We start from the raw sequence: 24414 nt of genomic DNA, 5'->3' as shown, positions 1-24414 counted from the left end.
TATAACCGCTAGATGGCCTCAGTTCTTCATGAAATTGTACAAAACACTTTTGTAAAATTAGTTGAAGTGACGTACATTGCACAATAATCTTGGCCCTGACCTAACTTCAGAGATGTGCATAGTTGATACAAAGAATATAAACACATTCTTGGTTTGACTACATTTAATTATAAATATACAATACTATTATGCTCCAAGTCAAACTGGTTGATTAATGTGGTCGTTTTGACATCAGGCTCTGATAGAAAACTCACAGATTACCTCATAGCATTACTAACTCCGACAGTTACAGTAGGCCTACCTCTAATGTGTTCCTTGACTGTCCTTACAGTAGACAGATCACTGCGACTTCAGCAAACAATCAAAAAAGTGTTTATTGACCGATGAGCTTTTGGTCAACAACTGCTGTACCCAAGGGCTATCTACATTCTAACCTAAGACACCCTAGCAAAACTCAAACTTTTTGTGTGTGTTTTTGTCAAGTATATGTGTGCGATATCAGGCCATGCATCAACAGGCCTGGTCCTGTCAGATAAAGGGGTGTGATTTCAGATGGGTTATCCTGTGCGTTAGCATCACTCTGGTCGTTGTGTTAGGTTTGTTCTGATGGGTAGCGTGGCCTCCATCCAGTGGTTGGGGTTCTTGATCATGGAGGTCCATAACTTCCTCTCCTCCTCGGTGGAGTCCATCCAACACACTGCCTCTCCATAGCTCTGACCTGAAACACACACACACACACACACACACACACAGACATAAGATGACTTGAGTGGGAACACAGGTAGTGTCTGAATGTGTGTGTGCACGTGTGTGTGTGTGTTTGTGTGTGTGAGCCTGCGCGTGTGTGTGTGTGCGCACGTGTGTGTGTGCCTCACCCGTCCCGAGGCTGAGTCTGACCCCTCCGAGCACGTGTGTCTTCAACCCGTCACGCTGCCAGACGATCAGCTCAGTGCACGCTTCTCTCAGGTCCGCCGACTGAAAGCCGTCATACACCATGGTGTGGTTGTATGTCGGGCTGATGGACCGCTTGACCACGCGTGTCTTCTGACCGCTCGACCGACTAGCGTCTGGCAGCACGTAGCTAAGGCGGAGTGACGGTAGAGTGTAAATAAACACTTTGAATTCAAACACAAATACTGTTGCGTCACCGTAGTGTATGAAAGCTGTGTCGTGTGGGTTCAGATCTGCTCAGATGACAGTGTGGAACCGCAACAGTAGAAAAACCTCAGGCTCTCGTCAAAACGAAGTGACTCACCTCTTGACGTAGGAGTCCACAGTGCCCCCTTTGGTGGACAGGAGACCCTGCGCCTCCCGCAGCCAAATATGCACTTCCCCCGTCAGCGGCATGCCACCATCTACACACACACACACACACACCAGACAGAGATGAACAGTGTAGGGGCGGAACGTCATAGAGACACAGCTCTGCTGGTGTGTGGGTGTTCAGCTCACCCTCAGATCCTGCTGGTGAGAACTTTATGGAGAGGAAGATGGTCCCTCGACTACTAAGTGAGTCTGGAGTCAACTGAACCTGAGAGAGAGAGAGACAGAGAGAGAGAGAGAGAGAGAGAGAGAGAGAGAGAGAGAGAGAGAGAGAGAGAGAGAGAGAGAGAGAGAGAGAGAGAGAAAGAAAGAGAGAGAGAGGGAGAGAGAGAAAGAGAGAGGTAGAGGGAAAGGGAGAGAATAAAGGAAAGTGGAACGGGAAATCAAGAGAGAAAAGAGAAAGGAGATTAAGGTTACATAAGCATTAGTTAAAATTCATTGCATGTCTCTCTCCCTGTTTCTCTCTCCCCCTCTCACTTTACACTTGGGGAGTGTCACTCGGAGCCGTAACACAAGAGTGTGTGGCTATTATGTTTGCTCACATCAGCGTGATAGCCTGTATGTTTTGTGAGGGAGTGACTGTCCCGTGTGGGAGTATGGGCCTCACGCGTGGTTGAAGGTCTTGCCAGAGGGGTTGCGTGGAGGTCCAGTCCCAGTGGCCAAGGCTCAGCTCAACCTCCCCCAAAAACATGTTCCTCCCCATGGGCACAGCGTGCCACACAGACAGGTTCAGAGTACGGCATCGGAGGTCTCCCACGCGCACCTTATACTGGGGAGCACAAACACTCGCATGATGTCAAGAACCCCGAGACAAGGAAATGATGTACGTGTGTGTGTGTCTCTCTCTCTCCAACTGTCTCTGTAAATCAAGCTGGAAAAAAGGCCCACTAAACATCAAAAGAATACAAAAGGTTAGGGTTGGGGAAGACGAACAGGCTTTTTAAATTTTATTATCAGACGTACTTTCAGAGTCTGGTCATACACGGGGTTTAGTGTCTTCTTTCTCACTGAAGTTTTCTTCTTACTGTGGTATGACTTGTCAGGCAGAAGATAGGCCTTCACATACCTGCACACACAACAAGGCTTAACCACAGAGGTCTAGAGCGCCACAAAGGATCATTCATATTTCCGTGTTGTGTACTCTGCTCTACGGTGCACACACACACACACTCACGGGTCGGAGCGGTTCTTGCGTGCCGGGGCGAGGTCTTCACAGCAACAAACTTTGACCTTTAGCTCCTCCTTCTGCTTGTCGTACAGCAGTGAGAATAAGATCCGCCCCCTCACCTCCACAGCCCCAAACTCCCCGGAGGTAAACAGACTCATCATGCTGCCGTTCAGCTGCCAACCAACCAGAAACACACCGCAAGGGTTCACAACACCATCACTCCACGCCTAGGTCTCAGGTCAACATGTAGGAGATATTACTGGAGTGAGAGTGTGTGGGAGTAGTGTGTGTGTATCCGCGAGTTCAGACATGTTGAGAAAGTGTGCGAGCAAGTGTGTGTGTGTGTGTTGGGGGAGTGTTACCATGTTGTTGGACTGCAGACTACTGACAGAGCTGCTGGGTCTTAGAGGGGTTGGATCAGCTTCAGTCACATCGCTGGATACAGAGTCTGTGTCCTCGTCAGAGTCTCCCTACCAACACACACACACACACACACAGTACAACAACCCAATATAACAAGGCGAGAGGTGCATGTAGTGCTTTGTGAGTGTGTATCTGTGCGTACCCATCTGTCTTCCTCTTTGTGGCCATTACGTCTGCTGGCATAATCTAGTGGAACTAGCAGGTCATCAGTTGAACAATAAGAGGGGTGGACATATAATTATAGTTAATTCTACATATCATTATAAGACTTCAGTTATTATGGGGATTTTGATAAGTTATTAAGTCATTATAATCACGTTGTATATCTGTGGATGACGAGATGGTGTTACTATCCTGCAAAAAAAAAAGAAATGTCACCTAAAGCCTCTAAAAACATAAGATGTATCGCATCTACGAACACACACACCCTCTCACCTGTGTGTGCAGGTTCCTCGTTCTGGGCGCAGGTAGGGGAATAAGACTGGCCGGATCCCTGTAACACAGTTACTTATGAGCTGACAACAATTCTCCGTATGCATTGCATAAACTTATGACCGAGAACCACAAACGCTATCCCCACGACAACATCTATCCCCACGACAACAGCAACGAGCCCTTACTGTTCGATCACCTCCTCTTCCGTCTCTTCTGTGGAGTCCTCCCCTGGTCTCCCCTCTGCCCGAGGGGAGGGGCTGTTGCCAGGGCTACCGGGTCGGACTTCCTCGTTTGCTCCGTTGAATATGTCACTCAGAGCCACATCTGGGGGGGGGGACACACGGTTGTCACGACAACGTCAACGCGTTAGACTCGCAATCGCACTACCAAGCAAGACCGTGCGGACGCAGTGAACCGTGACGTCATAGACCACGTTCTAACTGACGGATTGGCGGGCGTCCGACCTCTCGTCTTGGACCTCCGGTGCCGGATGGAGGACTGCACCAGGTCGCAGCCCTGCTTGGTGTTGCGGTGGCGTTTGCTCCTCTCCTCGCTGAACCACGCCCCCGACAGAGTCCGCAGAAGCGCAGGGTCCGCCTCTTTCTCACGGAGACTCCTGAGGGGGTTAGTTAGGGGTTTCAACCGAAGTGTAAAACCACTAAGACTCACTGGCTTATGGTTAGGAGGAAATGCTTCTAGGGGGGGGGGGGGGGATCAGTAGGATTATGCATCTAAAGGGTTAAATAATCACCTCTGACCTTACGCGCCCCTCCTCACAGCGACGAAGCTCGTCGTCTCGCAGCAACACTTCCAAGATGGCGGCCTGCTCAGCATCTGTCAGGTGACTCAGGTCCAGAGAGTCCTCGCCCTCTCCTTCCATCACTGACAGACAGAGACAGACAAACAGACACACACACTAACAAACACACAAGTAGAAACTACTTAGTTCTGTGTCAAGATCTCCTGGATAAGAAGAAACAATGCCTGTGTGTTTTAACAGCACCCAGGTGTCCTCCTTCCCCCTCTGGCCTACCCCGGCGCATGCGCTAACTGCTTCCGCTACTAATGTGGTTTTTGAGGTTTGTTTGGCAAACAGGATGTTTATCAATATCCGTGCTGAAAGAATATAACTACCTTTTTTTATACATAAAGCTCAGGCCCATACCTACAAGACGATTTTTTTTTAAACTGCGATGTTGATCACAAAAGTTATAATTAAATGCAAAGGTGCAGCACAGCAGGTGCACCACACTTCATACAGTACACACACGCTGAAACAAACAGGTAGTCACAGCGAGAGAAGTGACACCTGGCGTGGAGTATTAAAGTTAAATGTCTATCTTAATGTTTTATATGTTGGATCATGTTTATTATAATGCTTCAGCTTACCTTATTTAATCAATGCCCAGATTTTCATCCGCGTGTCGGTGTGCAAATATATGTCCGCAATCGGAGTTTGCTGTTACTTATCAGTTTGCTAAAGTTAGTATAGTCTGAGCCGCTAGCTGAACACGCCCCTACAGCAGGAGCGAAAACATGAACCGGAGTGTCGTGTGAGGGGAACTCAGCCCACAAAATCAATACGGATGGAGTGCGGATTTAACAGCTCCTTATTTCTACATTCACTTAAGTCACACTGTTGGAGTCGCCAGCAATATAATTTGAGAAAAAAGGTAGACAGAAGAATAGAAGGAAATATAGAAAGAGTTGAGGGATGAAAGTCTTGTCTGTATTTAGCATTGTCTGTGTGTGTGTGTGTGTGTGTGTGTGTGTGTGTGTGTGTGTGTGTGTGTGTGTGTGTGTGTGTGTGTGTGTGTGTGTGTGTGTGTGTGTGTGTGTGTGTGTGTGTGAACAAAGGAGAGGTTGATAGAGACCGCACAGTAAGCAGTACACGGATGTACCAGATGGTTTGGTGGAGGAACTGTTAAGGAAACACCTGCTAAACACACACACACGTCACCCAAACGTTTTTATTTACACACAGATAAACACACGAATAAACGATATAGACTCAAACTATATCATACAGTGGAACTATGCTCCTGAGATTGTAGCTTGTAGCTTACTGTTTTTGTGACTAGTAAATTGATCTCATCATTTGTTTGGATTGCACTAACTTCCTGTTGCTGATAAAATTACCACACAGACACATATTTACCGCACTCATCCTGCACGGAAATAATTATAAGTATGATGAGTTATCTGCAAACTTTTGTATTGCTCATTATGGCAGTTCAGACAAAAATACTGACCAGAGAAATATGAGTTTGTATGCAGCTGAAGCACGCAGACACTTGAAGCTGTCTGGGGTTGTGTTTGTGAGGACGTGTGTGGGCATGTTTGTACAGGCATCAGGGGGAAGAGGACAGATCTTCTCTATCTTCTTTGTCAGCGGAGTTGGAAGACAGCCACGCTGTCGCTGTGTGTGGGTTCTCTTTTATGCGCAGCCATTGGAGCTAGCCCTCCGGCTTGGCTGGTTCTGTTGTTGCTTGAACAGCCAGACATCCAAGCTCCCAGTGTCTCTGTCCCAGCCCTCCTGAATCCCGGTTCTGTGGCTTTTCTGACCCTGTCACACCTCCGTATGTACGGATCCATACATCAGCCTCTCTCTACTACGGCCTCACACCTCCGTATGTACGGATCCATACATCAGCCTCTCTCTACTACGGCCTCACACCTCCGTATGTACGGATCCATACATCAGCCTCTCTCTACTACGGCCTCACACCTCCGTATGTACGGATCCATACATCAGCCTCTCTCTACTACGGCCTCACACCTCCGTATGTACGGATCCATACATCAGCCTCTCTCTACTACGGCCTCACACCTCCGTATATACGGATCCATACATCAGCCTCTCTCTACTACGGCCTCACACCTCCCAGAATCGTGATGCTGACGTCACATGCATAGGATTGCGTGATTTTTTGGGCACTAGAACACAAGAAAACAAGAAACACTAGAACTTTCAGCAATATCTTTATTTTGATGCCATCACAGCAATACAGGACACACCAGAGACTTCCTGACTCAACGCAGCTAAAATGAGCTACAGTAATCTAACCTAAGAAACCTAGTTTTTAACTTAAATCAGGTTACATTCATATGAATCAGAATACAATGTGAACATCGACATGAAATCAGAACGAAAATATTCTACAACGTACGGAAGTATAAATTAATCATGGCAGAAATGAAACATATTAGATGTCATGATACAGAAAACCCACACAAACCTCAAACCAAGGTCAAGAGAATGTCTGTAGGATGTCAGTTTGTCTGTGAAACGCATGCTTGTCTGTTAGGACGTCAGTGTCTGATTATTTGTCGAAAGTCTGTCTGCATGTGTAATCTCACAGTAAGGACACACTGAAGCACATACTATACACACACAGTCGTGACAGCCGCCAGAACTAAAGCCTCTAATCTGATCGTGACAGCACGATGATTCTACTCTCTCCTCTTTCCCACTGTCATCCTCCATTCGCCTCCACCTCCCCGTGTCATCCCGTCTTCCTCCTTATGGCTGTGGCTGCTCTCTGTGCAGAAGGAAACAGAGAGAATGTGAGTCATTGTGACTTACACAGATATAAAAAAAATCAGAAGTGTGACATTGAGACTGATGACAACCGATGTGCAATGACGTCAAACTGCTGTGGATGGTACATATCTGCAACCACTAGAGGTCACTGTTACACAGACATGCAGTTTGATTCACCCTGATAAACCACCGTTACGCAAGCAGCACATGCACAACAACACAGTCACAAACCAACACAAGTCACACACAAAGGACACAAGAGCACGTTCCTGTGCATTCACTCTTCACACCTCACACACACCTCTTCATACACACACCTCACACACACACACACACAGACTTCTTCACACACAGACACACACACACCCTTACATGGGATCGTAAGTGCTGTTGTCTTTGGATTTGAGGAAGCGCATGGCGAAGAAGCCTCCGGCCTGGAGACACAGCACCAGGATGATCCCTCCCACGAAGCTGGACATGTCGAACTTAGCCTGGGAGAACTCTGAGCCGGCAGGACTCTGGTCGTCTGAACCTGCGTGGAACAGCCTGCCTACATCATCTCGCAATAACAACTAGTAAAAAAGTTAGGAGTTTGAGAGAGTGGGTGGAGGTTTGTTTGGATGTCAGGGCTCACCGGAGTCATCTTTCCCTTCGGCTGCGTTCTCCACGACTGAGAACACACACACACGCACAAACACACACACGCACAAACACACACACACAAAGTGTTTTAATAAATAAGCGATGAGAGACGATGTAGATTTGTGAATAATGTGGTGCTTCTCACCTGTGCACATGGCTGCATCGTTAGTCACATTACAGTTTGAAAAGTCAACATCGTCAGACACACACCCTGTGTCATTATCTGAGGGGGAGAGAGACACAGTTATATATACTTTCTTTAGATTATGTGTGACGTGTGTATGTGTGTAGCTCTCCTGGAATAATCAATTATTCACACATCAGGTAAAGACCAGAATGGCTTGTGTTACAGTACCAAAAGAGGATCAGATTTCTATCAGAGGTCAGTGTGAATGTGTGTGTGTGTGTGTGCATGTGTGTGTGTGCATGTGTGTGTGTGCGCATGTATGCGTGTGTGTGCATGTGTGTGTGTGTGTGTGCGTGTGTGTCACCGCTATCGCAGTTCCTCCAGACACAGCCAGTTAAGTTCAGGGTGGAGTCCCCAACACATAGGTCACATGACTCAGCTTGAGAACAGTCTGAAGGAGAAACATTAATATCAATCAGACAGAGTGACTAACTGTGTAGATCACATATCTAACAGAATGACCAAAAAGGATTGGATGGGGTTTTAATCCTAACACACAGTTTTAAAAACATTGTAGATCAAAGAGGAGAGGGGATGAGAGGGTGTGAAAGATGAGAATCGAATTCCAGGAAATCTTCATCCAATCAAAGGGTTGTCAAATATCATTCTTAATGTTTGAAACACCGATAGAAACACACACATTCCAGAAACACATCAGACTGACAAAACAACAACAACTGCAGAACAGACAAAACACGCACACACCTACCTGAAGACAGGGAGTGACAGGTGGTCACCATTGCAATAAGCAACAGTATGGGGCCGAGGGTCTTCAGTCCGAACCCTTGCATACTGCAAGCCAGCAACTGACCTTCAATGGACTACTGACCAACCCCTGGAGACTGACACAGTTAGACTGTAGCTACAGTCTCAACGCTCAGTCTTAAGAAAGATCCAATTCTTCTGGAGTTCACCAGGCCTCAGACAGCCAGTGTGTGTCAGTTCAATCGCTTTCGGTTGCTTCTCGTCCAAATTCTTCAGAGGTCGGTTCTGAGTCGTTTTTTTTCTTCAGTGTCTAGCAGATTAGTCTGAGCTAGGGAGGAAGGAGGACAGTTCTTTGTGTTTCAAAGGTGAAGGAATTGGAGGAGGAGGAGGAGAGAGGGGAAGAGGAGAGGACTGGTGTGAGTTAGAGGCATGAAGAGACAGGGGAGACAGTTTGTAACACGAAGCCTGCTCTAGCTAGTTACCCGGCAACCACTTTGCCCAGCTCTGCCCTCCTGAAACACACACCACTAACGAGACAGAATGACACCTGTTCACCCCAGCGTTCATACAGAGAAAGACACACAATCACATCAAGACAGGTACACCCATGCACATCAACGCACACCAACATGTTGGCACCTGTATCTTTTCAACATGAACATGTAGGCCTGACCCTGAAGGGAGTGAGAGTTGCAGTGAGATGAACATGTATAGGAACATATAAGTCCATCTACAAAACCAAGCAAGGGAATGAGAACACTCCTGTTGCACATTTAAAGAGTTGGGTATTTTGCCATGAATATTATAATGTAACTGTATACTTTCGCAGTTAAGCCAGCTTCTCACGGATGTGTAGATAATTAATGTAACGGTATGGACTCATCCACACATGCCCACCTCCATTCAAACCTCAATTCAAACAGTGTAATATTATTGATATTACTGAGATACTATCACCACATACTCCTAAACACGTTTTTTACAACAGCCCGTGCTGCAGTGTAGGAGGCGAGGAGGGTTTGTGACAAGGTTAGATAACCGCGAGAAATACCGCAGTCCTCCGACCTCTATAAACAGCTGGCAAATGCTACATAAGGCCAAATTGTTTACATATCGATCAGCCTAATTTCACATTGGATCAGATTCTCTGAGACGTCGCTTCAGATTGATGATATCTTTGTTATCCATTATTCTACCGGCGAGAACCGGAAGGTGATGTCCTTATATGGGTGCATCAGGACGAGATTCCCTCTCTCTATGCGCATTGGTATATGACCACTTACGACAGCCCAGCCTATCGCCTACGCGCACCGTTTAGACCGGGGAAACCGTGAGTTCCCGCTAGCCGGTGGCGTAGGCTCAGTAAAATTGATGTCAGCATACATTGAGGTGACACGATTTCTTTTGAACATGAATTATTCAACTAGTTTGCTTGGTCTCAGGTGTTTATTAAGTTCATCAGTAATTTGCCTGCTCAAATTAAATGTGGTGGTCTGACAAGAATGTGCCACTAGGCTTCTAGACAACAGAGTGCAGACAACCTTTTATGCAAACCTGGATTTTGTAAACACTGAACAGCCAAATGAACACATCACATTCTGTCAGGAAAGCAGCATTGTCTCACATAATGTTACAGTATGGCTACGATTTCAGCACCTTGGACAGCGAGACGTGGCATTAGCCCTACTCCAAATTCTGTCTTTTTTTTTTTACTCTTTAACTTTAGAAATTTTCCATTCATGATTGGGCCCTGTCCTCAGAAAGGGGGGGGGGGGGGTCCGATGAATACCAAATATAATTTACTGGAAAACTGGCGCGAATGAGCCGCAGTGGGAGGGGCTGTAAGATGCCGCATTTTTCTGAATGAAATTACTCGCGACCCCCCCTACTCGTGCATTTCTATCTAAGCTCCCCATTGGTTGAATCTCTAGTCACTGACGTCAGCTAGAGTCTAGTGAATGCACCCGAGCGCTGAAGATCCAGTCTCCATTCTTGCACGATAGGCATCGACGGTGAGGAGTCGCAGCCAGACAACAGGGACTGATATCTAATGGGGACAGTGAAACAAGACTGTTTGAGATACTGGGACTCTTGTCAAGACTTCAGAAACAGCCGAACACCAGATTTACTTGTTTCTATCTGTGGATAGTGCCTCAACGGAACTGATACATTGGATTCCAAGTGTACATTGAGGTAAGATACGTTATCCATCGTGCGTGCTTTTGCTTGTGGGACAGTATGTGTGTGTGTGTGTATCTTAAGTGCGTGTGTGCCTGTCGTGGTCTCTTTGGTGCAGTGGAGCTGCATATCTCTTACACAACACCCCTCACGCACAAGGGTATCCCCATACTGTGGGATGCGAGGTGATGAGTAATTGCCTGTTGACGTGTCGACCAGAGGGGGCGCGCGATCCCTTATCTAGCCTCATGTTATTTATTCATTCGAAACCGGCATTTCTGATGCGATGATAGCTGTGGTTCCTGAGCGGGCAGAGAGTAAAGTAGTGCACAGAGTTAAAGATATTTTTAACAGTAGCAGAAAGGACCCAGTATTTAAATAACCAGAAACAACCAGACTAAATATTTCTTTTATTGACATTTGTGTGGTTAAGAGACCCGACCTCTGTCCAAAATATACCCACCTGGACTATAGTTTACTGATGCAGAGATATTTAATGGTTGCTTTACCAGCTGAGCCCAAGTCCTGTAACCCAGACAACTGTTTCAGAGCCTCAGCCTCATCTCTGCATGTGGAAACTAGAGGTCCTCTTCAACCACAAGGGGTGGTGAGTGATTGTAGTGGGAAACATGGTCTTACAGTGCTAACCTATTCTTCCTTGTCTCTCTTCTCCTCAGATTCCTGTGAAAGTCCAATGATGATCCTGAATGCCTCTGAAGTGGAGTGGGAGGAGTTCTCCGGCGCGTCCCCTCTCCATTTTCTGGACCAATCAGATCCACCATTGACCCCTGAAGCCCCTCCTCTCAGCGTTTGGGGCGTGGCCTTGTGTGTTTCCGGAACTGTCATCGCTGCTGAGAATGCCGTGGTCGTGACAATCATTTTAGCCAATCCCTCTCTACGAGCTCCCGTCTTCCTGCTGCTTGCCAGTCTCGGATTGGCTGATCTCCTGGCAGGTGTGGCCTTAATCCTACACTTCCTCTTCCTCTTCTGCGTGGAGCCTAGTGATTGGTCAGAATTGCTGATCTCAGGACTGCTGGTGACATCATTGACCGCCTCCCTGTGCAGTCTGATGGGCGTGGCACTGGACCGATACCTGTCTCTAAGCTACGCCCTCACCTATGGCTCTGGCCAATCACGGCGCTGTGCTGCCGTCTTGCTGGGTCTAGTTTGGGTGGGGGCATGTATCATAGGGGCGGGGCCAGCCCTAGGGTGGCATTGCCTTGATGACGTCACTTCCTGCTCCATTGCCCGACCCCTAACCCGGACATACTTATCTCTGCTGTGTGGAGGTTTCCTGGTGGTCGTCGTGGTAACCTTACACCTATACGCCGGGATCTGCCGCGTCGCTAGGAGACACGCCCACGCCATCGCGACCCAGCGGCACTTCCTGCCCCAGCACCAATCATACGCAAGCAAACACAGCGGTGGGCGGGGCTTCTCCAGGCTGGCCGTGATTCTGGGCGTGTTCGTCGGGTGTTGGATGCCCTTTTCCCTCTACGGGTTGCTAGGCGACGCGTCCAGCCCCCCCCTCTACACATACGCCACCCTGGTGCCGGCGGCTGGAAGCTCCCTGCTGAACCCGCTGCTGTACAGCCTGAGGAACAGAGACATTCGCAAGGTGCTTGTCCACTCCTGCTGCCCTCACAGACCCTCCCAGCAGGCGTATCAGCCCACGGACGTATAAGGAGCTGGGCAAGTCTTTCGACAAAGCACCAGGACTATACCACCAGACATTGTAGTATGCACAACCATAGACACGATCACACGCCACTTGCACACATGTCCATCAGATGAAATCTCATCTGAGCTTCAAAAGCAATCAGAAAGTTTTGATATGTCCTGCCGGCCGGCGGACATCTTGAAACGGTTGACCGTCATTCACAGGGGTCCAATACACTGTTTCATCATCTCGTGCCTCATTCTCAATCAACTGGAACTCAGACATAGAGATCCTATATATCTACATCCAAATATCTATGGATTAAATTAACTGCACTTTATCGTGATGATGATGGAGGGAGGTTATGCAGAGAGGAGCTCAAACACTGATACTTTAATGTTTTCTTGTGTCGTTACTGTGTCAGAGCCAAATGCCAATTGAAAATACTTGAATTCTTCTAAAAACACAGTGTTTGTTTATTCGCATCGAAAGGCACTTTGATTGTGAGTTCTTGTTGCACAATGTTGTTTTTTTTATTTATAAATGAATTCATGTTTTGTAATGACAATTAAAAAAAAACATTTTGTATGGAAGGTGAAGTGAGTTGTTCCATTTACCCTCCCGGCACACACAGACACAAGCAACTTCATTGTGTTTGATCTTTATTGTACTAATTATCATTTAGAAAGGACACAGGAGAGGCACATCATTGGATAGGTACACACTTTTAACAGCTGATACAACCAAGGCAAACTTTGGATTTAAAATAAAAGGACACTGCAAGAATAATTACTCCTTAAGACACAGTTTGTTTGGCCCACCGATGACTGTTTGCTATTTGGTAAAGGTTAGTTGATCTCAGACCTGTGATTTGGTAAAGGTTAGTTGATCTCAGACCTGTGATTTGGTAAAGGTTAGTTGATCTCAGACCTGTGATTTGGTAAAGGTTAGCTGATCTCAGATCTGTGATTTAAGGCAACTTTGGCCCAAAGCTATGCAAGAAACAAAAGGCACTTAAGAAGGGGAGGGGCTTTGGCATCACAGGGACCAGCTCATTGGCTAGGGCGTATAATGGCTGCCAGGGGACGTAGACGTTCTGAACGATTGGCCATTCTGAACGTAGCCCCGCTGTGGAATGAGTCCCTCAGTGACTAAGGCAACAGTTCCCATGACAACCATTTTTTTTTTTTTAAGGAAGGAAGGAAAGAGGAAAATGAAAGTGTAAGCTCTTGGTCTTAAACAGATTGCAGTATGCAGGATTAAATAGATAATACAGATCATGATCAATAACACCATCTTCAGTAAATGTATTTTGTACATGATGTGTGTGTGCGCAAGCATGTTTTGTATGAATCTATATCAATACATGGAACTGCATTTACATCTGCATTTTTACTCTGCAAATAATAATATTAGGGATTGTGTGTATATGTGTGTACATGCTTGTATGAGCTCCCTCACTCTCAGTGAAATAAGCTCATGATATGAAAAATTGTACAGTAGCATATGACTAACCACTAGCATTTCTAAGTGAATGTGATGTCACCCAGAAGTAACTGAACAATTCATACAGGCACCCACACACACACACACATATATATATATATATATATATAAACATTATTAACATACACACACATCCTATGTAAATTCATGCATGCCCCATCTTGACTGTGCATCGGCCCAGGTAAGGTATGGAAACGCTAATGAAATACAATAAAGAACAGCACTCGCTCCTGTCTTTAGGCCTCTACACTAAAATTGACATCTCAGACAAATGGAATCAAATCGTCTAGGGCCTGTGATTGGTTGGGAAAGTAGGGAGAGACACACACACTAAACTCACACATAACCTTTGGCCTCTACTCCATAACTCCCTGGAAACAACAGCGCAACAAGTTGGGGGGGGATGTTTTTCTTTGTGAATGAGGTGGAGGAAGACTATGGTGGCGGTGAAGAAGAAAAAGAAGTGGAAGTAGTGCTCACTCGGACCACTCGTCATCGTCGAACTCCGAGGAGTCGTCCTCGCTGTCGCTGCACTCCACGGCGATGCGGCGGGACAAGATGGCCGCCACGTCATTGCCCCCGTCGTTGTTGCCTCTCTTTTCCTGCTCGCGCTGCTCCTCCACCTTACGGAGGTTGAAGCCTGAGGGAGAGACAGCGAGGGTGGGTTATGGGCTGTGTGTGTGTACGCTTACATTTACATTTTAGTCATTTAGCAGACGCTCTTATCCAGAGCGACTTACAGTAAGTACAGGGACATTCCCCCTGAGGCAAGTAGGGTGAAGTGCCTTGCCCAAGGACACAACGTCATTTTGCACAGCCGGGAATCGAACCGGTAACCTTCAGATTACTAGCCCGACTCCCTTACCGCTCAGCCACCTGACTGTCCCACTGGTAGGAGCGTGTGTGTTCACTGTCAGAGGAACTCCGCAGACTGACTGACGCACACCTAGACATGCAACACGGAAGTGTGTGCACTTCCCAGTCATAAACATGATTGGAGGAGCTACTGATATTATCCTCTGCCACTACTAACATGCTCGTTAAGTGTGGCAGGTTCATATATATGCGTGCTGTCCGTCCATGGCCTTGCCATTAACGGCGAGGGACTCCTACCTTGTCGGATGGCCTGGAGCAGGTCACTGCGACCGCCTTCAGGCTCTTCCTCGGCTTTGGGGACGGCAGAGCCAATGGAGGCAGGAGTGGGTGCAGGGGGCCCCGAAGAGGGAGGAGGGGGACCTGGGGGGGGCGGGGGAGGAGGTGGAGGTGGGGGGCCGCCACCTTGGGGCAGAGAGGGAGGAGGAGGGGGTGAGCCCATGGAGGGAAGGGCTGGAGGGGCAGGGGGGGAGGGGTAGGAAGAGGAGATGGGAGGGGGGGAGGGAGGGGAGTCAAAGAAAGGGGGAGGGGGCGGGGGTCCGAAGCCAGAGGGAGGTGGAGGAGGAGGGGCAGGGGGAGGGGCGAGGTTGGGCCGGGAGCCAGCAAGAGACGATGCCATGGGAGGGGCCGGCGGTGGGTGGGTGGGGCTTAGCAAGCTGCCACGCTTCTGGGTTGACGCTGCGTCAGAATACCTGCCAATGAGAGTCGTCCAGGTCAACAACAGAAACCCTGACTCAGCACACTGCAACTCACGCCAACTCAAGAATGTCTTCACAGGTGTACATCGAGCGATCTAGACCCAGTGTCCTTACCCTGTGTCGGGCGGTGGGGGGGGCAGGAAGTCGTCCGGAGCAGGGGGAGGGAGGGGGGAGCCTGGCTCGAAGGCGTAGGAGCCTGTGCTCAATTCCAGACAGTCAGAATTAAAGTCCTCTCCAGACCCTATACTGCCGTTCAGGCCCTCCTGAGAGTTCCTACACACGGGGAATCAAAACCCATCCCAGGACACCCACGTCATTTCCCTTTCCTACATTTAGTCATTTAGCAGACGCTCTTATCCATAGCGACTTACAGTAAGTACAGGGACATTCCCCCGAGGCAAGTAGGGTGAAGTGCCTTGCCCAAGGACACAACGTCATTTGGCACGGCCGGGAATCGAACTGGCAACCTTCAGATTTCTAGCCCAATTCCGTAACCGCTCAGCCATCTGACTCCCACTTTCCTGCCCAGTTCTGGAGCTCCCTCTCCCTCTGTATGTTCTGGAGCTCCCTCTCCCTCTGTATGTTCTGGAGCTCCCTCTCCCTCTGTATGTTCTGGAACTCCCTCTCCCTCTGTATGTTCTGGAGCTCCCTCTCCCTCTGTATGTTCTGGAACTCCCTCTCCCTCTGTATGTTCTGGAGCTCCCTCTCCCTCTGTATGTTCTGGAGCTCCCTCTCCCTCTGTATGTTCTGGAGCTCCCTCTCCCTCTGTATGTTCTGGAGCTCCCTCTCCCTCTGTATGTTCTGGAGCTCCCTCTCCCTCTGTATGTTCTGGAGCTCCCTCTCCCTCTGTATGTTCTGGAGCTCCCTCTCCCTCTGTATGTTCTGGAGCTCCCTCTCCCTCTGTATGTTCTGGAGCTCCCTCTCCCTCTGTATGTTCTGGAGCTCCCTCTCCCTCTGCATGTTTCTCTTTTCATCCACTCACCCCAGGTCGTGTTTAGGCACCACAAACTCCTCCCCCATCTTGCGGCGTTCCCACTCGTCCTTCCTGGTTTTGATCTTCCGTGGGTTCAGGGTCCGGGGGTTCATGTTGTCCTTCTTCTCCTTCTGCTCAGGGACGGACGGGCAAAGAGAGTCACCCGAGGTCCTCTGTGTTTGCGTTTGTGTGTGTTTGTGTGTGTGTGGGTGTGTTTGTGTATGTCTGTGTGTTTGTGTGTGTGCATGTGTGTTACCCTGTGCTTGCGTCTCTCCTTCATGATGTCTTTGGTGTCCTGCAGCATCTTCTCCTTCCACAGTTCGAAGAAGTAGGAGGAGTCTGTGTAGAACTTCAGAGCCTCCTTCCCATCGTCTCTGTGAGGGACAGTCACACATCAGAGAGGCTGTGTGTGTGTTCAGGGAGAGTGTGTGTGTGTGTTTTTATGTGTTCAAAGAATGTGTGTATGCAGTGTGTGTATGTGTTCAGAGACGGACAGTGTGAGTGTACTGACAGTGAGTGTGTGTGTGTGTGCTCACAGAGTGAGTGAGTGTACAGACTATACAGTATGTGTGTTCAGAGGGAATGTGTGTGTGTGAAGTATGTGTGCATGTTCTTACCTGTACTGGCTGAGTATGTTGAGAGGTGGGGGCTCGTTGCAGGTCAGGTAGGTTTCCTGTATGGGCATGGGCAGGGACGTCCTGATGAACAGCTGCTGGTCCTGCATGAGGTTACTGCGGAAGGCCTTCCTGGTGGTGATGGCCTGCAGGGACACTGGAGACAGACAGACAGACAGACAGACAGACAGACAGACAGACAGACAGAGACAGAGACAGAGACAGAGAGAGAGAGAGAGAGAGGAGAGAGAGAGCGGAGAGAGGAGAGAAAGAGGGGAGAGAGGGAGACATACACACACAGAGAGAGAGTCAGATCTCCAGAATATTGATGTACACCAGCACGACTAAAGAATGATTCAATGCATATTGCCTCGCTTACCATCTGTTTATCAATTATGGCTGGATACTGCTGTTGGTGAGAAACATCTGTATGTGTGTGTGTGGCTCACCCTCTTCCTCTTTTGGGTCCAGCTGTGTGACTTTAACCTGCAGGCGGTCCACTCTCTCCCCCAGCGTGTTGACTCGGAGGGCGAACGCCCCGGCCTGGACAAACAGCTCGCCAAACACGTCCTCTGCATATTTACCTACACATTCGAACACGGATTATAATTACAGACAAACCAATACACTCTAACACACAGCACACGGCAACAGACAATCCCATTCTATACACACACACACACACACACACACACACTTACTAAGACTGCCGAGCTGTCGGATGATGTTGGCAAGGCTGATGTTGGTCACACATTCCAGCTCACTGCGGATGGTGTTGGGGAGAGTCTGGCGACACACATGACGCGGCTCGATGTTCCTCGTCACCAGAGGCATGATGGGACAGGAGGGGACTGGGGACGTGTCCCTGTGGGGTGGGGTGGGGGGGGGGGTGGAGACACGTTGAACACCCGCCATAATAGGCAAACGTGACGGTGGCACTGAATGTAACCACTTCAAGAAAGTGGTTGTTTTGGCGGAAAATTGACAAAAATAAACGTGTCTTGATGAAGTAAACATGTATTGCAGACTCCTTTTGTTCCACTCCACTGAAATTCCACGGTTCTAGCCTCTAATTCAGAAGACATTGAGTGTTACAGGCAACTGCCCTTATGTCACACCCAGACAGACAGGCTGGAAAAACACAAGGACAGACTAAGCTAAAGCAGAACCAAAACCAGTTCCATCACCCTTAGGCCAACGTCCCCTCACGTCAATGAGTTAGTGTGAATGAGAAGTAAATATTGAAAATGTATGTCATATCTTTACTGTTGCTAGACCAATTTAGACACATTGTTACTACTTTGAGGACTTTTAACAAAAGGTTTGTAGGGATCGGAAACGAACCAGACCGACTTCCTATTTCCAGCCGTTGGTAGCGTTCCGCAGCCAGATGAGGGCGCCTCAAGGAAAACTCCCATTCCAACTTTAGCACATAGGCGTAGTGGCTGGATAATGATCTCTTTCAGAAAACAAAAACTGCCTATTGATCCGATTCACATTACCATGAGCGCTAAAAAGATTATGCATCTGCCTTGCAGACTTGATAAAAATGAAATCCAAGTCTTTGACGTGCATTAGGGGACAGGGTACTTAGAAGAGTGTATTTTTGAGAAATGGTACGTTGTAAACTCCTCCAGAAATGTCACTAAAATGCATGCCACAGTCAGTGAACCACGACGCTTCGCTACATTTTACTATATTGCCTACATTGTTTTGAAAGAGTAGTAGACTAAGCAAAAGACTGAGAACAATGTTTGTAGTGGCGCTTTTTCAGTTTTGTGGATACTTTCTCATATTCTCTCAAAGTAAAGGTCATGGTGAATTTATTTAAATATCTTTTTGAAACTAATGTGGCTAAAGTAGTTTACATTTTCAACACATTTCGAGTAACACTGGCTGACATAAAACTTCGGCTCAGGGCCTTGTCATATCAGCAAGAACAGGAAGTGAGATGAAAGCGCCTCTCCTTATGGCTGAAAATCGGGCGGATAAAAATATACTAGTCCAAGACTAGAAAAAAAGCACACAGATTGAAATTGATTAACCTACCGTCACAACTGTCAAGACAACCGTCCGTTAATCCAGTTTCGTTGTTATGTTGTCTAGTTTCCGAAGACTCCGTGTAGAAACAGAGCAATTACTGTAAACGAAGTGTCTGGGCAGAACGCTGACAAGTTCCAGTTGGTTAACTTCTGATTGGTCGAGAATTTTGCATTCAATACGTCTATTGGCTTATCTTCACGTCAATTCACATCTGAGGGAGAGGACACTGGTATTTAGACGTAAAGCACGTAACTCCACCCTGCATGGTCATTAACATCTGCCCGTAGTTTGCGTACCATAGAGTGCGCAACGTTGGGTGGGCTAAAATGCTACATTCCAGGCCACAAAGCGGGTTTGAACGCATCCGAAGTATGACTGGCATTACACAGATAGATTAGGCGCATATAGTTCAAATACTTTGCATAAAATATACTTTTTTTTTTATCAGTGAAAGCATACCAGCTTTGATCACAGGCCATGAAAAAGTTTGATGCATAAATTAGGTTATCTTGGTTTAAAAAAGTTTTATTGCACACACATTAAACAGTATTGACATATAAAAGGCAGTTAGATTGTAGAAGTTCCACATATTCAAAGGTGGTTATAACAGTTGTATCCACACATAAGGAATGCTACAATAAACTCAACAATATGGTTTAATATAACCAAAATTACACGTTCAAGTCAAATTAACTGACAAAGTAGCTTTGCAACAATCGTCCATGTGTTTCTGTAGGATTACCAAGTTGTGCTTTACAGCTGAAGAAAGGAGGATTGTGAAATGGTTTTGAAATTCAACCTTTGACTCACCTAAAGCTGCCAAATTAGCAAAGTTAGTCCTGAATAAAATTATTTGGAAACCTAGGTTGTGAAATGGTTAAATAAATGGTCAGGACAAGGATAGGAGTGAAGCTAAACCAACACTTCTATTCTGAAACAGAAATTAATGCGTGGAAAAACCGGGGCAAAGACATTGTCCTGGGATCAGGGGGAATGTGTGATTATACTCTTTTCCACCAGAGGGTGACATGAAGCAAGATTATTCACACATGAAGCAAGACATTCCACGCCCGCTACCGACTCTCCACTGATATGTTTATGTCCCAGAGTGTAGAGGTCTCCTGTTGACCCAGCTGAGTGTGTAGGAGTTGTGTGCGTTTGTTACTTTATGTTTCAGGATTGTGTCTCCCTCCCTGGGAAAACTATGCACCAGACGGAATCCTGCCACGTGAAGCTCCTGTAGAACGCTGAACCAGTAGCGGACCACCTCCGCGTCGGTCCCTCCGACTTCGAACCCGGCCCACTGCATGTGCACCGTGACAACCAAGTTGCGAATGCTCTGGAGGGTTCCGAGCTCCGCCCAGTTTTGCAGAACACGCCACTCTGCACTGAGCAGGTCAGCGTACAGAAAGTGGACCTAAACAACAACAACAAAAAATAGACTAGAGAGGCTGCAGTCTGACATGATGCATGATGCCTGCGAGATACATTATGGGATGTTCTCCCTGAACTTGTCAAAAAGAGCCATATGAACTCTGTCCAGTTTTTTTTTTTTTAAGCTTCCCTCCTGTGGCTAGAGCATGTAACTGCAGCTGTGACCAATTCACTGACTCACTGTTGCCATGGCATCCTTGAATGGATCGGAGCCCTGTTGCCATGGGAACGTACAAGTAAGTATGCTTTGTGTGTCTGTATATATGCAGCGTGATACATCATGTGTTACCGTGGTACCTGTATGTGCTCTGTGTGTCTTGTACGATATGTGTCTGTGTGTGCAGTTTACCATTTGATGTCCGAGGGCTTTCATGATATCCGCCAGTGTTCGAGACCCACTACCCAGAATGCCCCTCTTCTTCTGTCTACGCCCCCTTGGACTTCGCCAGTCAAGCCACGCCCGGTGGTGCTGGATTACACCCTTGTCACTTTGGTTACCCTCCAATGGGTCGCTATGGAAACTGCCTGATGTGGTCAGACTGGGGTCGAACCGGTGAACCTCACATCCAGCTCCTAACACAGTCTCCAGGAACTCAGCATCATTCCCATCCATGCTGCAGAGAGAGAGAGACAGAGAGAGACAGAAGGGATGTGCAGAGAGAGGGCGTGGAGATTATTGTATGCATGATTAATTATACATTGCATTGTTACCATGTATTTCATCCCTGCCAGTGGAATAAACACATACACACACCTAAACACACACACACCAACACCTAAAAACACGCACTCACGCACACACACACCTGAAGGAGTATGCTACGCAGGCAGGATTTCCATTTGGAAGGCCTTTACTGTCTGAACACAGAATCCATGGTTGTCTGGAGGCCTGTGAAGCTGGGGGCTTTCCTGGGAACACCATCCGAGGACAATTCACCTTTGAGAGGAAAGGAGAAGAGGGTTAGTGACGTACCAATGGAGGTTGGTTATGCTGAATTAAGCCAGATGGCACGTCATGTACACATGTCCTCTAAGATGTTTGGCACAAACATAAAAGTCTCATATTTTATGTAACAAACGTACAATGGTCAGGTGTGGTTTAGTGAGCTACACAGGTATTTGGAGGGGTCTAAGTCAGATAGGTGTGTAGTGTTTTACACTACCTGAGGTGTTGTAATGTATGTGACGATGCGATCAACCTCATCTATGAAGGAGGGCTTCCCTGCTGACCATGGCTGTAGCTCAGCCCCTCCGCCTGCATCCTGACACACACACACACGCACATAAACATAATTGGGGATTTAATAAATCACCATATCTATCACTGCAACATAGGTACCTACACAGGTATGCTTAAACTATCTGCTGTATGGCATCTTGGAGTTTTGGGTGGGAGTTGAGGTCAGAGAAGAGCATAAATAATTCAAAAGAATGACAAGAATGTGTGTGTGTGGGGGGGGGGGGGTTGAATAAGAGAGAGAGAGTTGCTCCCCTGTTATTAAAGATATACACAGGTCACAGACTTTGAACCATGCCCTGCTGCTGACACACACACACACACACACACACACACACATACATACATATGTACACAAACACACCCTCACTCCCTGTGACACCTATAGACCCCTGTGATCACTATGGCAACCCTGAAAGGGTGGGGGGAGTTGATGACTCACAACACTTAGTCAGAGCCTAAAGCTGGGAGAGGGTGTGTGTGTGTGTGTGTGTGTGGGGGGGGGGGGTTGAAGAGACAAAGAGAAAAGGAAAAAAAGAAAGGGTGAGTGAAAAAGCAAGAGAGAGAAAGCGAGAGAGACACAGGGAGAGACCGAGAGAGAGACACAGTAATAGACAGAGAGAGAGAGAGAGAGAGAGAGAGAGAGAGAGAGAGAGAGAGAGAGAGAGAGAGAGAGATGTACATCAAAGAGGTGAGCCACGGAGACAAGGCTAGGATGGTGATACATGGTGTGCTAGGCAGTAGAACCCAGAGGAGAGTAGGAAAAGAGTGGAGGAGACATTCACAAAAACATTCACAGCTGACAACCCTCTAGCCTTGGGCCACCTAGGGGTAATGCAGAGAGATGGGGTCAAAAGGGTAGGAAAGAGAGAGAGACACAGGGACCATGCTGAAGGAACTCAGACACTGGGTCAGCCAGTTCTCACCTGTGTCCTTGTGTGTGTGTGTGTGTGTGTGTGTGTCCGAATGGCTCTTGAATCTTGAACTTTGGGCACTCTGAAAACTCTTACCTCGCGCGTTGGCATCTCATTCTCTTCCTCGTACCCACGCGCTCCCCTTTCCTCCTCGTCTTCTTCTAGCAACTCCAGTCCGACAAGTATGACTCCCTGGTTGCGCGTGCTCCTCACCGGTTCGATACTTATAACAGAGAAGGTGATCCTGTCCTCATCCCCTAGGTTTCTAGCTTGTTGGATTTTCGGCAAACTGAGCCCGACCAAGAATTGAAGAGCAAGCAGAAGCGGCGGGATTAAAAATAATCCCGCGCGATAGAGCACGCGCCGCACACCGGCTGGCATGCCTCATTGGTTGCACTGAGGATCATCTCGCGCCCCTGCCTCCGGTGTGGTGTCCCGTGAGAGTCAACTGACTACTTGGGAGACTCGGGCGAAGCTACTGTCTGAAAATAATAAATTAACAGCTGGACACCCTCCCTTTAGCCTCTCGCTCCCTCTCTCTCTGTTCTTGCCGAAAGCGGTGACGCAGCGCATTCCTTAGCCAGTCCGTCCGTGGCCTTGTTGACACACTTTGTCTTACTTTTCTGTCAGTTAATCTTTAAAGCAAGTTAATGTGGGGTCCAGTTAAACATTTTATAATTGCTTCATTTGAAATAAGATGTCTGTGCTTATCTAGTTGTAATCACATTAACAATAATTAACGAATTTGGAACTCTTTGTTACCAGATCCTGTCTTACCGAGCGCAGCCACCCGTGGAATGTCACAGTAAACATTGTTCCGTCTGGGCCTATTTAGTCAGCCTGTTGACAAACTACTTAAGATATAAAAGTAGTAAACGAACATTGCAGTCCCCCCCAGCTACACACACATGCTGCAGATATCTAGAAAGACGTCTATGGAGGTCAGAAGGAATGGCCTTGTGAATCTTCACCTGGACTTCTAACGCGTCGCAGAAACAGCTGCCCAATCAGATGCTTGTGTTTATGCCTTTCCATTTTACATTTACATTTTACATTTAGTCATTTAGCAGACGCTCTTATCCAGAGAGACTTACAGTAAGTACAGGGACATTCTCCCCGAGGCAAGTAGGGTGAAGTGCCTTGCCCAAGGACACAACGTCATTTTGCACAGCCGGGAATCGAACTGGCAACCTTCAGATTACTTGCCCGACTCCCTCACCGCTCAGCCACCTGACTCCCATTTTAGAAGGTTAATGTGTGTTTTTCAGTTTTTTCAGTTGTTTATGTTTTTCATTTAATACTTTTTTCTTGTCTTTTTGTTGTTGTTGCTGTATTCATCCCTTTCCAATCTTCACGTCTGGACCGTTTTATTCCATTCTTCCCATATCCCTCCCTCCCTCCTTACCAACCTCCCAGTCATGTCCCTATCTGAACTCCTTTAGCTCACCACAGCATGGAGCTGAATACCAAGCTAGACACACACACACACATACACACACACATACACCCACACACACAGGCACACACACACACAGGCACACACACACATGGGCACACACACACAAAGGGCTCCCTTAAAGCAGCAGTTGACCAGACCAGGTTAACAATGGCCAGAACAGAATGTGTATTTAAATATTTGCACCTCAGATACATAATATGTAACAGACAGATATACAACTTTTCATCACAAAACCCACCAAACAACACAAGACAACAGAAAAAAGAAGAGATAGAGTGAGAAGAGGGAGAGAAGCCCCACCTCAGCTTAAATATCAGAGCTCCACCCACTTTGACCCCTGACACACACACGTACACACACGTTGATGCACACACACACACACATCTCTTTGGGGGTCG

General features: G+C 47.5%; 5 protein-coding genes across 8 annotated transcripts; 1 reads left to right on the top strand and 4 right to left on the bottom strand.

The window, feature by feature from the left end:
* Positions 1 to 176: 176 nt before the first annotated feature.
* sytl1 (synaptotagmin-like 1) lies at positions 177 to 4886 on the bottom strand. 2 transcript variants are annotated; one of them, XM_062445651.1, is made up of 15 exons: positions 4739 to 4886; positions 4108 to 4231; positions 3814 to 3965; positions 3535 to 3673; positions 3350 to 3407; positions 3232 to 3268; positions 3057 to 3109; positions 2854 to 2961; positions 2498 to 2664; positions 2287 to 2389; positions 1931 to 2092; positions 1453 to 1531; positions 1256 to 1355; positions 876 to 1081; positions 177 to 718 (listed from the first exon to the last, which is right to left on the bottom strand). In XM_062445651.1, the coding sequence occupies exons 2-15, from the start codon at positions 4227 to 4229 to the stop codon at positions 576 to 578; spliced, it is 1629 nt and encodes a 542-aa protein (XP_062301635.1). In that variant the 5' UTR covers positions 4230 to 4231; positions 4739 to 4886; the 3' UTR covers positions 177 to 575. The 2 variants fall into 2 exon arrangements, with proteins under 2 accessions (XP_062301635.1, XP_062301636.1); XM_062445652.1 differs by having other exon boundaries at positions 4108 to 4265; positions 4739 to 4877.
* A 1484-nt stretch (positions 4887 to 6370) lies between these two features.
* On the bottom strand, positions 6371 to 8860 carry cd164l2 (CD164 sialomucin-like 2). The gene is made up of 6 exons (XM_062487268.1): positions 8432 to 8860; positions 8027 to 8113; positions 7681 to 7758; positions 7528 to 7563; positions 7266 to 7425; positions 6371 to 6891 (listed from the first exon to the last, which is right to left on the bottom strand). The coding sequence occupies exons 1-6, from the start codon at positions 8511 to 8513 to the stop codon at positions 6873 to 6875; spliced, it is 462 nt and encodes a 153-aa protein (XP_062343252.1). The 5' UTR covers positions 8514 to 8860; the 3' UTR covers positions 6371 to 6872.
* A 1491-nt stretch (positions 8861 to 10351) lies between these two features.
* Positions 10352 to 12852, top strand: gpr3 (G protein-coupled receptor 3). The gene is made up of 2 exons (XM_062487015.1): positions 10352 to 10620; positions 11283 to 12852. The coding sequence occupies exon 2, from the start codon at positions 11300 to 11302 to the stop codon at positions 12287 to 12289; it is 990 nt and encodes a 329-aa protein (XP_062342999.1). The 5' UTR covers positions 10352 to 10620; positions 11283 to 11299; the 3' UTR covers positions 12290 to 12852.
* A 58-nt stretch (positions 12853 to 12910) lies between these two features.
* On the bottom strand, positions 12911 to 19135 carry wasf2 (WASP family member 2). 2 transcript variants are annotated; one of them, XM_062487013.1, is made up of 10 exons: positions 18979 to 19135; positions 17631 to 17794; positions 17379 to 17513; positions 16933 to 17086; positions 16572 to 16689; positions 16325 to 16446; positions 15457 to 15615; positions 14885 to 15336; positions 14252 to 14411; positions 12911 to 13416 (listed from the first exon to the last, which is right to left on the bottom strand). In XM_062487013.1, exons 2-10 carry the CDS (start codon positions 17761 to 17763, stop codon positions 13410 to 13412), a joined length of 1440 nt encoding a protein of 479 aa, XP_062342997.1. In that variant the 5' UTR covers positions 17764 to 17794; positions 18979 to 19135; the 3' UTR covers positions 12911 to 13409. The 2 variants fall into 2 exon arrangements, with proteins under 2 accessions (XP_062342997.1, XP_062342998.1); XM_062487014.1 differs by having other exon boundaries at positions 12911 to 14411.
* Positions 19136 to 19615: 480 nt separating this feature from the next.
* LOC134006904 (probable methyltransferase-like protein 24) lies at positions 19616 to 23590 on the bottom strand. Of its 2 annotated transcripts, XM_062446020.1 has the most exons (5): positions 22654 to 23590; positions 21570 to 21668; positions 21213 to 21343; positions 20756 to 21020; positions 19616 to 20389 (listed from the first exon to the last, which is right to left on the bottom strand). In XM_062446020.1, exons 1-5 carry the CDS (start codon positions 22936 to 22938, stop codon positions 20069 to 20071), a joined length of 1101 nt encoding a protein of 366 aa, XP_062302004.1. In that variant the 5' UTR covers positions 22939 to 23590; the 3' UTR covers positions 19616 to 20068. The 2 variants fall into 2 exon arrangements, with proteins under 2 accessions (XP_062302004.1, XP_062302005.1); XM_062446021.1 differs by lacking the exon at positions 21570 to 21668.
* Positions 23591 to 24414: the final 824 nt, after the last annotated feature.

Source organism: Osmerus eperlanus, chromosome 20, assembly GCF_963692335.1.
Source record: "Osmerus eperlanus chromosome 20, fOsmEpe2.1, whole genome shotgun sequence".
In the NCBI taxonomy this organism is placed as follows: domain Eukaryota; kingdom Metazoa; phylum Chordata; class Actinopteri; order Osmeriformes; family Osmeridae; genus Osmerus; species Osmerus eperlanus.
This window is presented reverse-complemented; position numbering and strand designations above follow the sequence as displayed.

Excerpts from the sequence above, each read along its gene's own strand:
- sytl1 (XM_062445651.1), bottom strand. The coding sequence starts at position 4,229 with ATGGAAGGAGAGGGCGAGGACTCTCTGGACCTGAGTCACCTGACAGAT. Across the intron at positions 3,674-3,813 it reads CCGGAGGTCCAAGACGAGAG|ATGTGGCTCTGAGTGACATA; the intron begins GTCGGACGCCCG and ends CCCCCCCCCCAG. Across the intron at positions 2,962-3,056 it reads ACAAAGAGGAAGACAGATGG|GGAGACTCTGACGAGGACAC; the intron begins GTACGCACAGAT and ends GTGTGTTGGTAG.
- cd164l2 (XM_062487268.1), bottom strand. The coding sequence starts at position 8,513 with ATGCAAGGGTTCGGACTGAAGACCCTCGGCCCCATACTGTTGCTTATT. Across the intron at positions 7,564-7,680 it reads CGATGCAGCCATGTGCACAG|TCGTGGAGAACGCAGCCGAA; the intron begins GTGAGAAGCACC and ends GTGTGTTCTCAG. Across the intron at positions 7,426-7,527 it reads CGAAGGGAAAGATGACTCCG|GTTCAGACGACCAGAGTCCT; the intron begins GTGAGCCCTGAC and ends TGTTCCACGCAG.
- gpr3 (XM_062487015.1), top strand. The coding sequence starts at position 11,300 with ATGATGATCCTGAATGCCTCTGAAGTGGAGTGGGAGGAGTTCTCCGGC.
- wasf2 (XM_062487013.1), bottom strand. The coding sequence starts at position 17,763 with ATGCCTCTGGTGACGAGGAACATCGAGCCGCGTCATGTGTGTCGCCAG. Across the intron at positions 17,514-17,630 it reads CCGACAGCTCGGCAGTCTTA|GTAAATATGCAGAGGACGTG; the intron begins GTAAGTGTGTGT and ends TCGAATGTGTAG. Across the intron at positions 16,447-16,571 it reads AGGAGAGACGCAAGCACAGG|AAGGAGAAGAAGGACAACAT; the intron begins GTAACACACATG and ends GTCCCTGAGCAG.
- LOC134006904 (XM_062446020.1), bottom strand. The coding sequence starts at position 22,938 with ATGCCAGCCGGTGTGCGGCGCGTGCTCTATCGCGCGGGATTATTTTTA. Across the intron at positions 21,669-22,653 it reads ATGAGATGCCAACGCGCGAG|GATGCAGGCGGAGGGGCTGA; the intron begins GTAAGAGTTTTC and ends TGTGTGTGTCAG. Across the intron at positions 20,390-20,755 it reads AAGCCCTCGGACATCAAATG|GTCCACTTTCTGTACGCTGA; the intron begins GTAAACTGCACA and ends GTTGTTGTTTAG.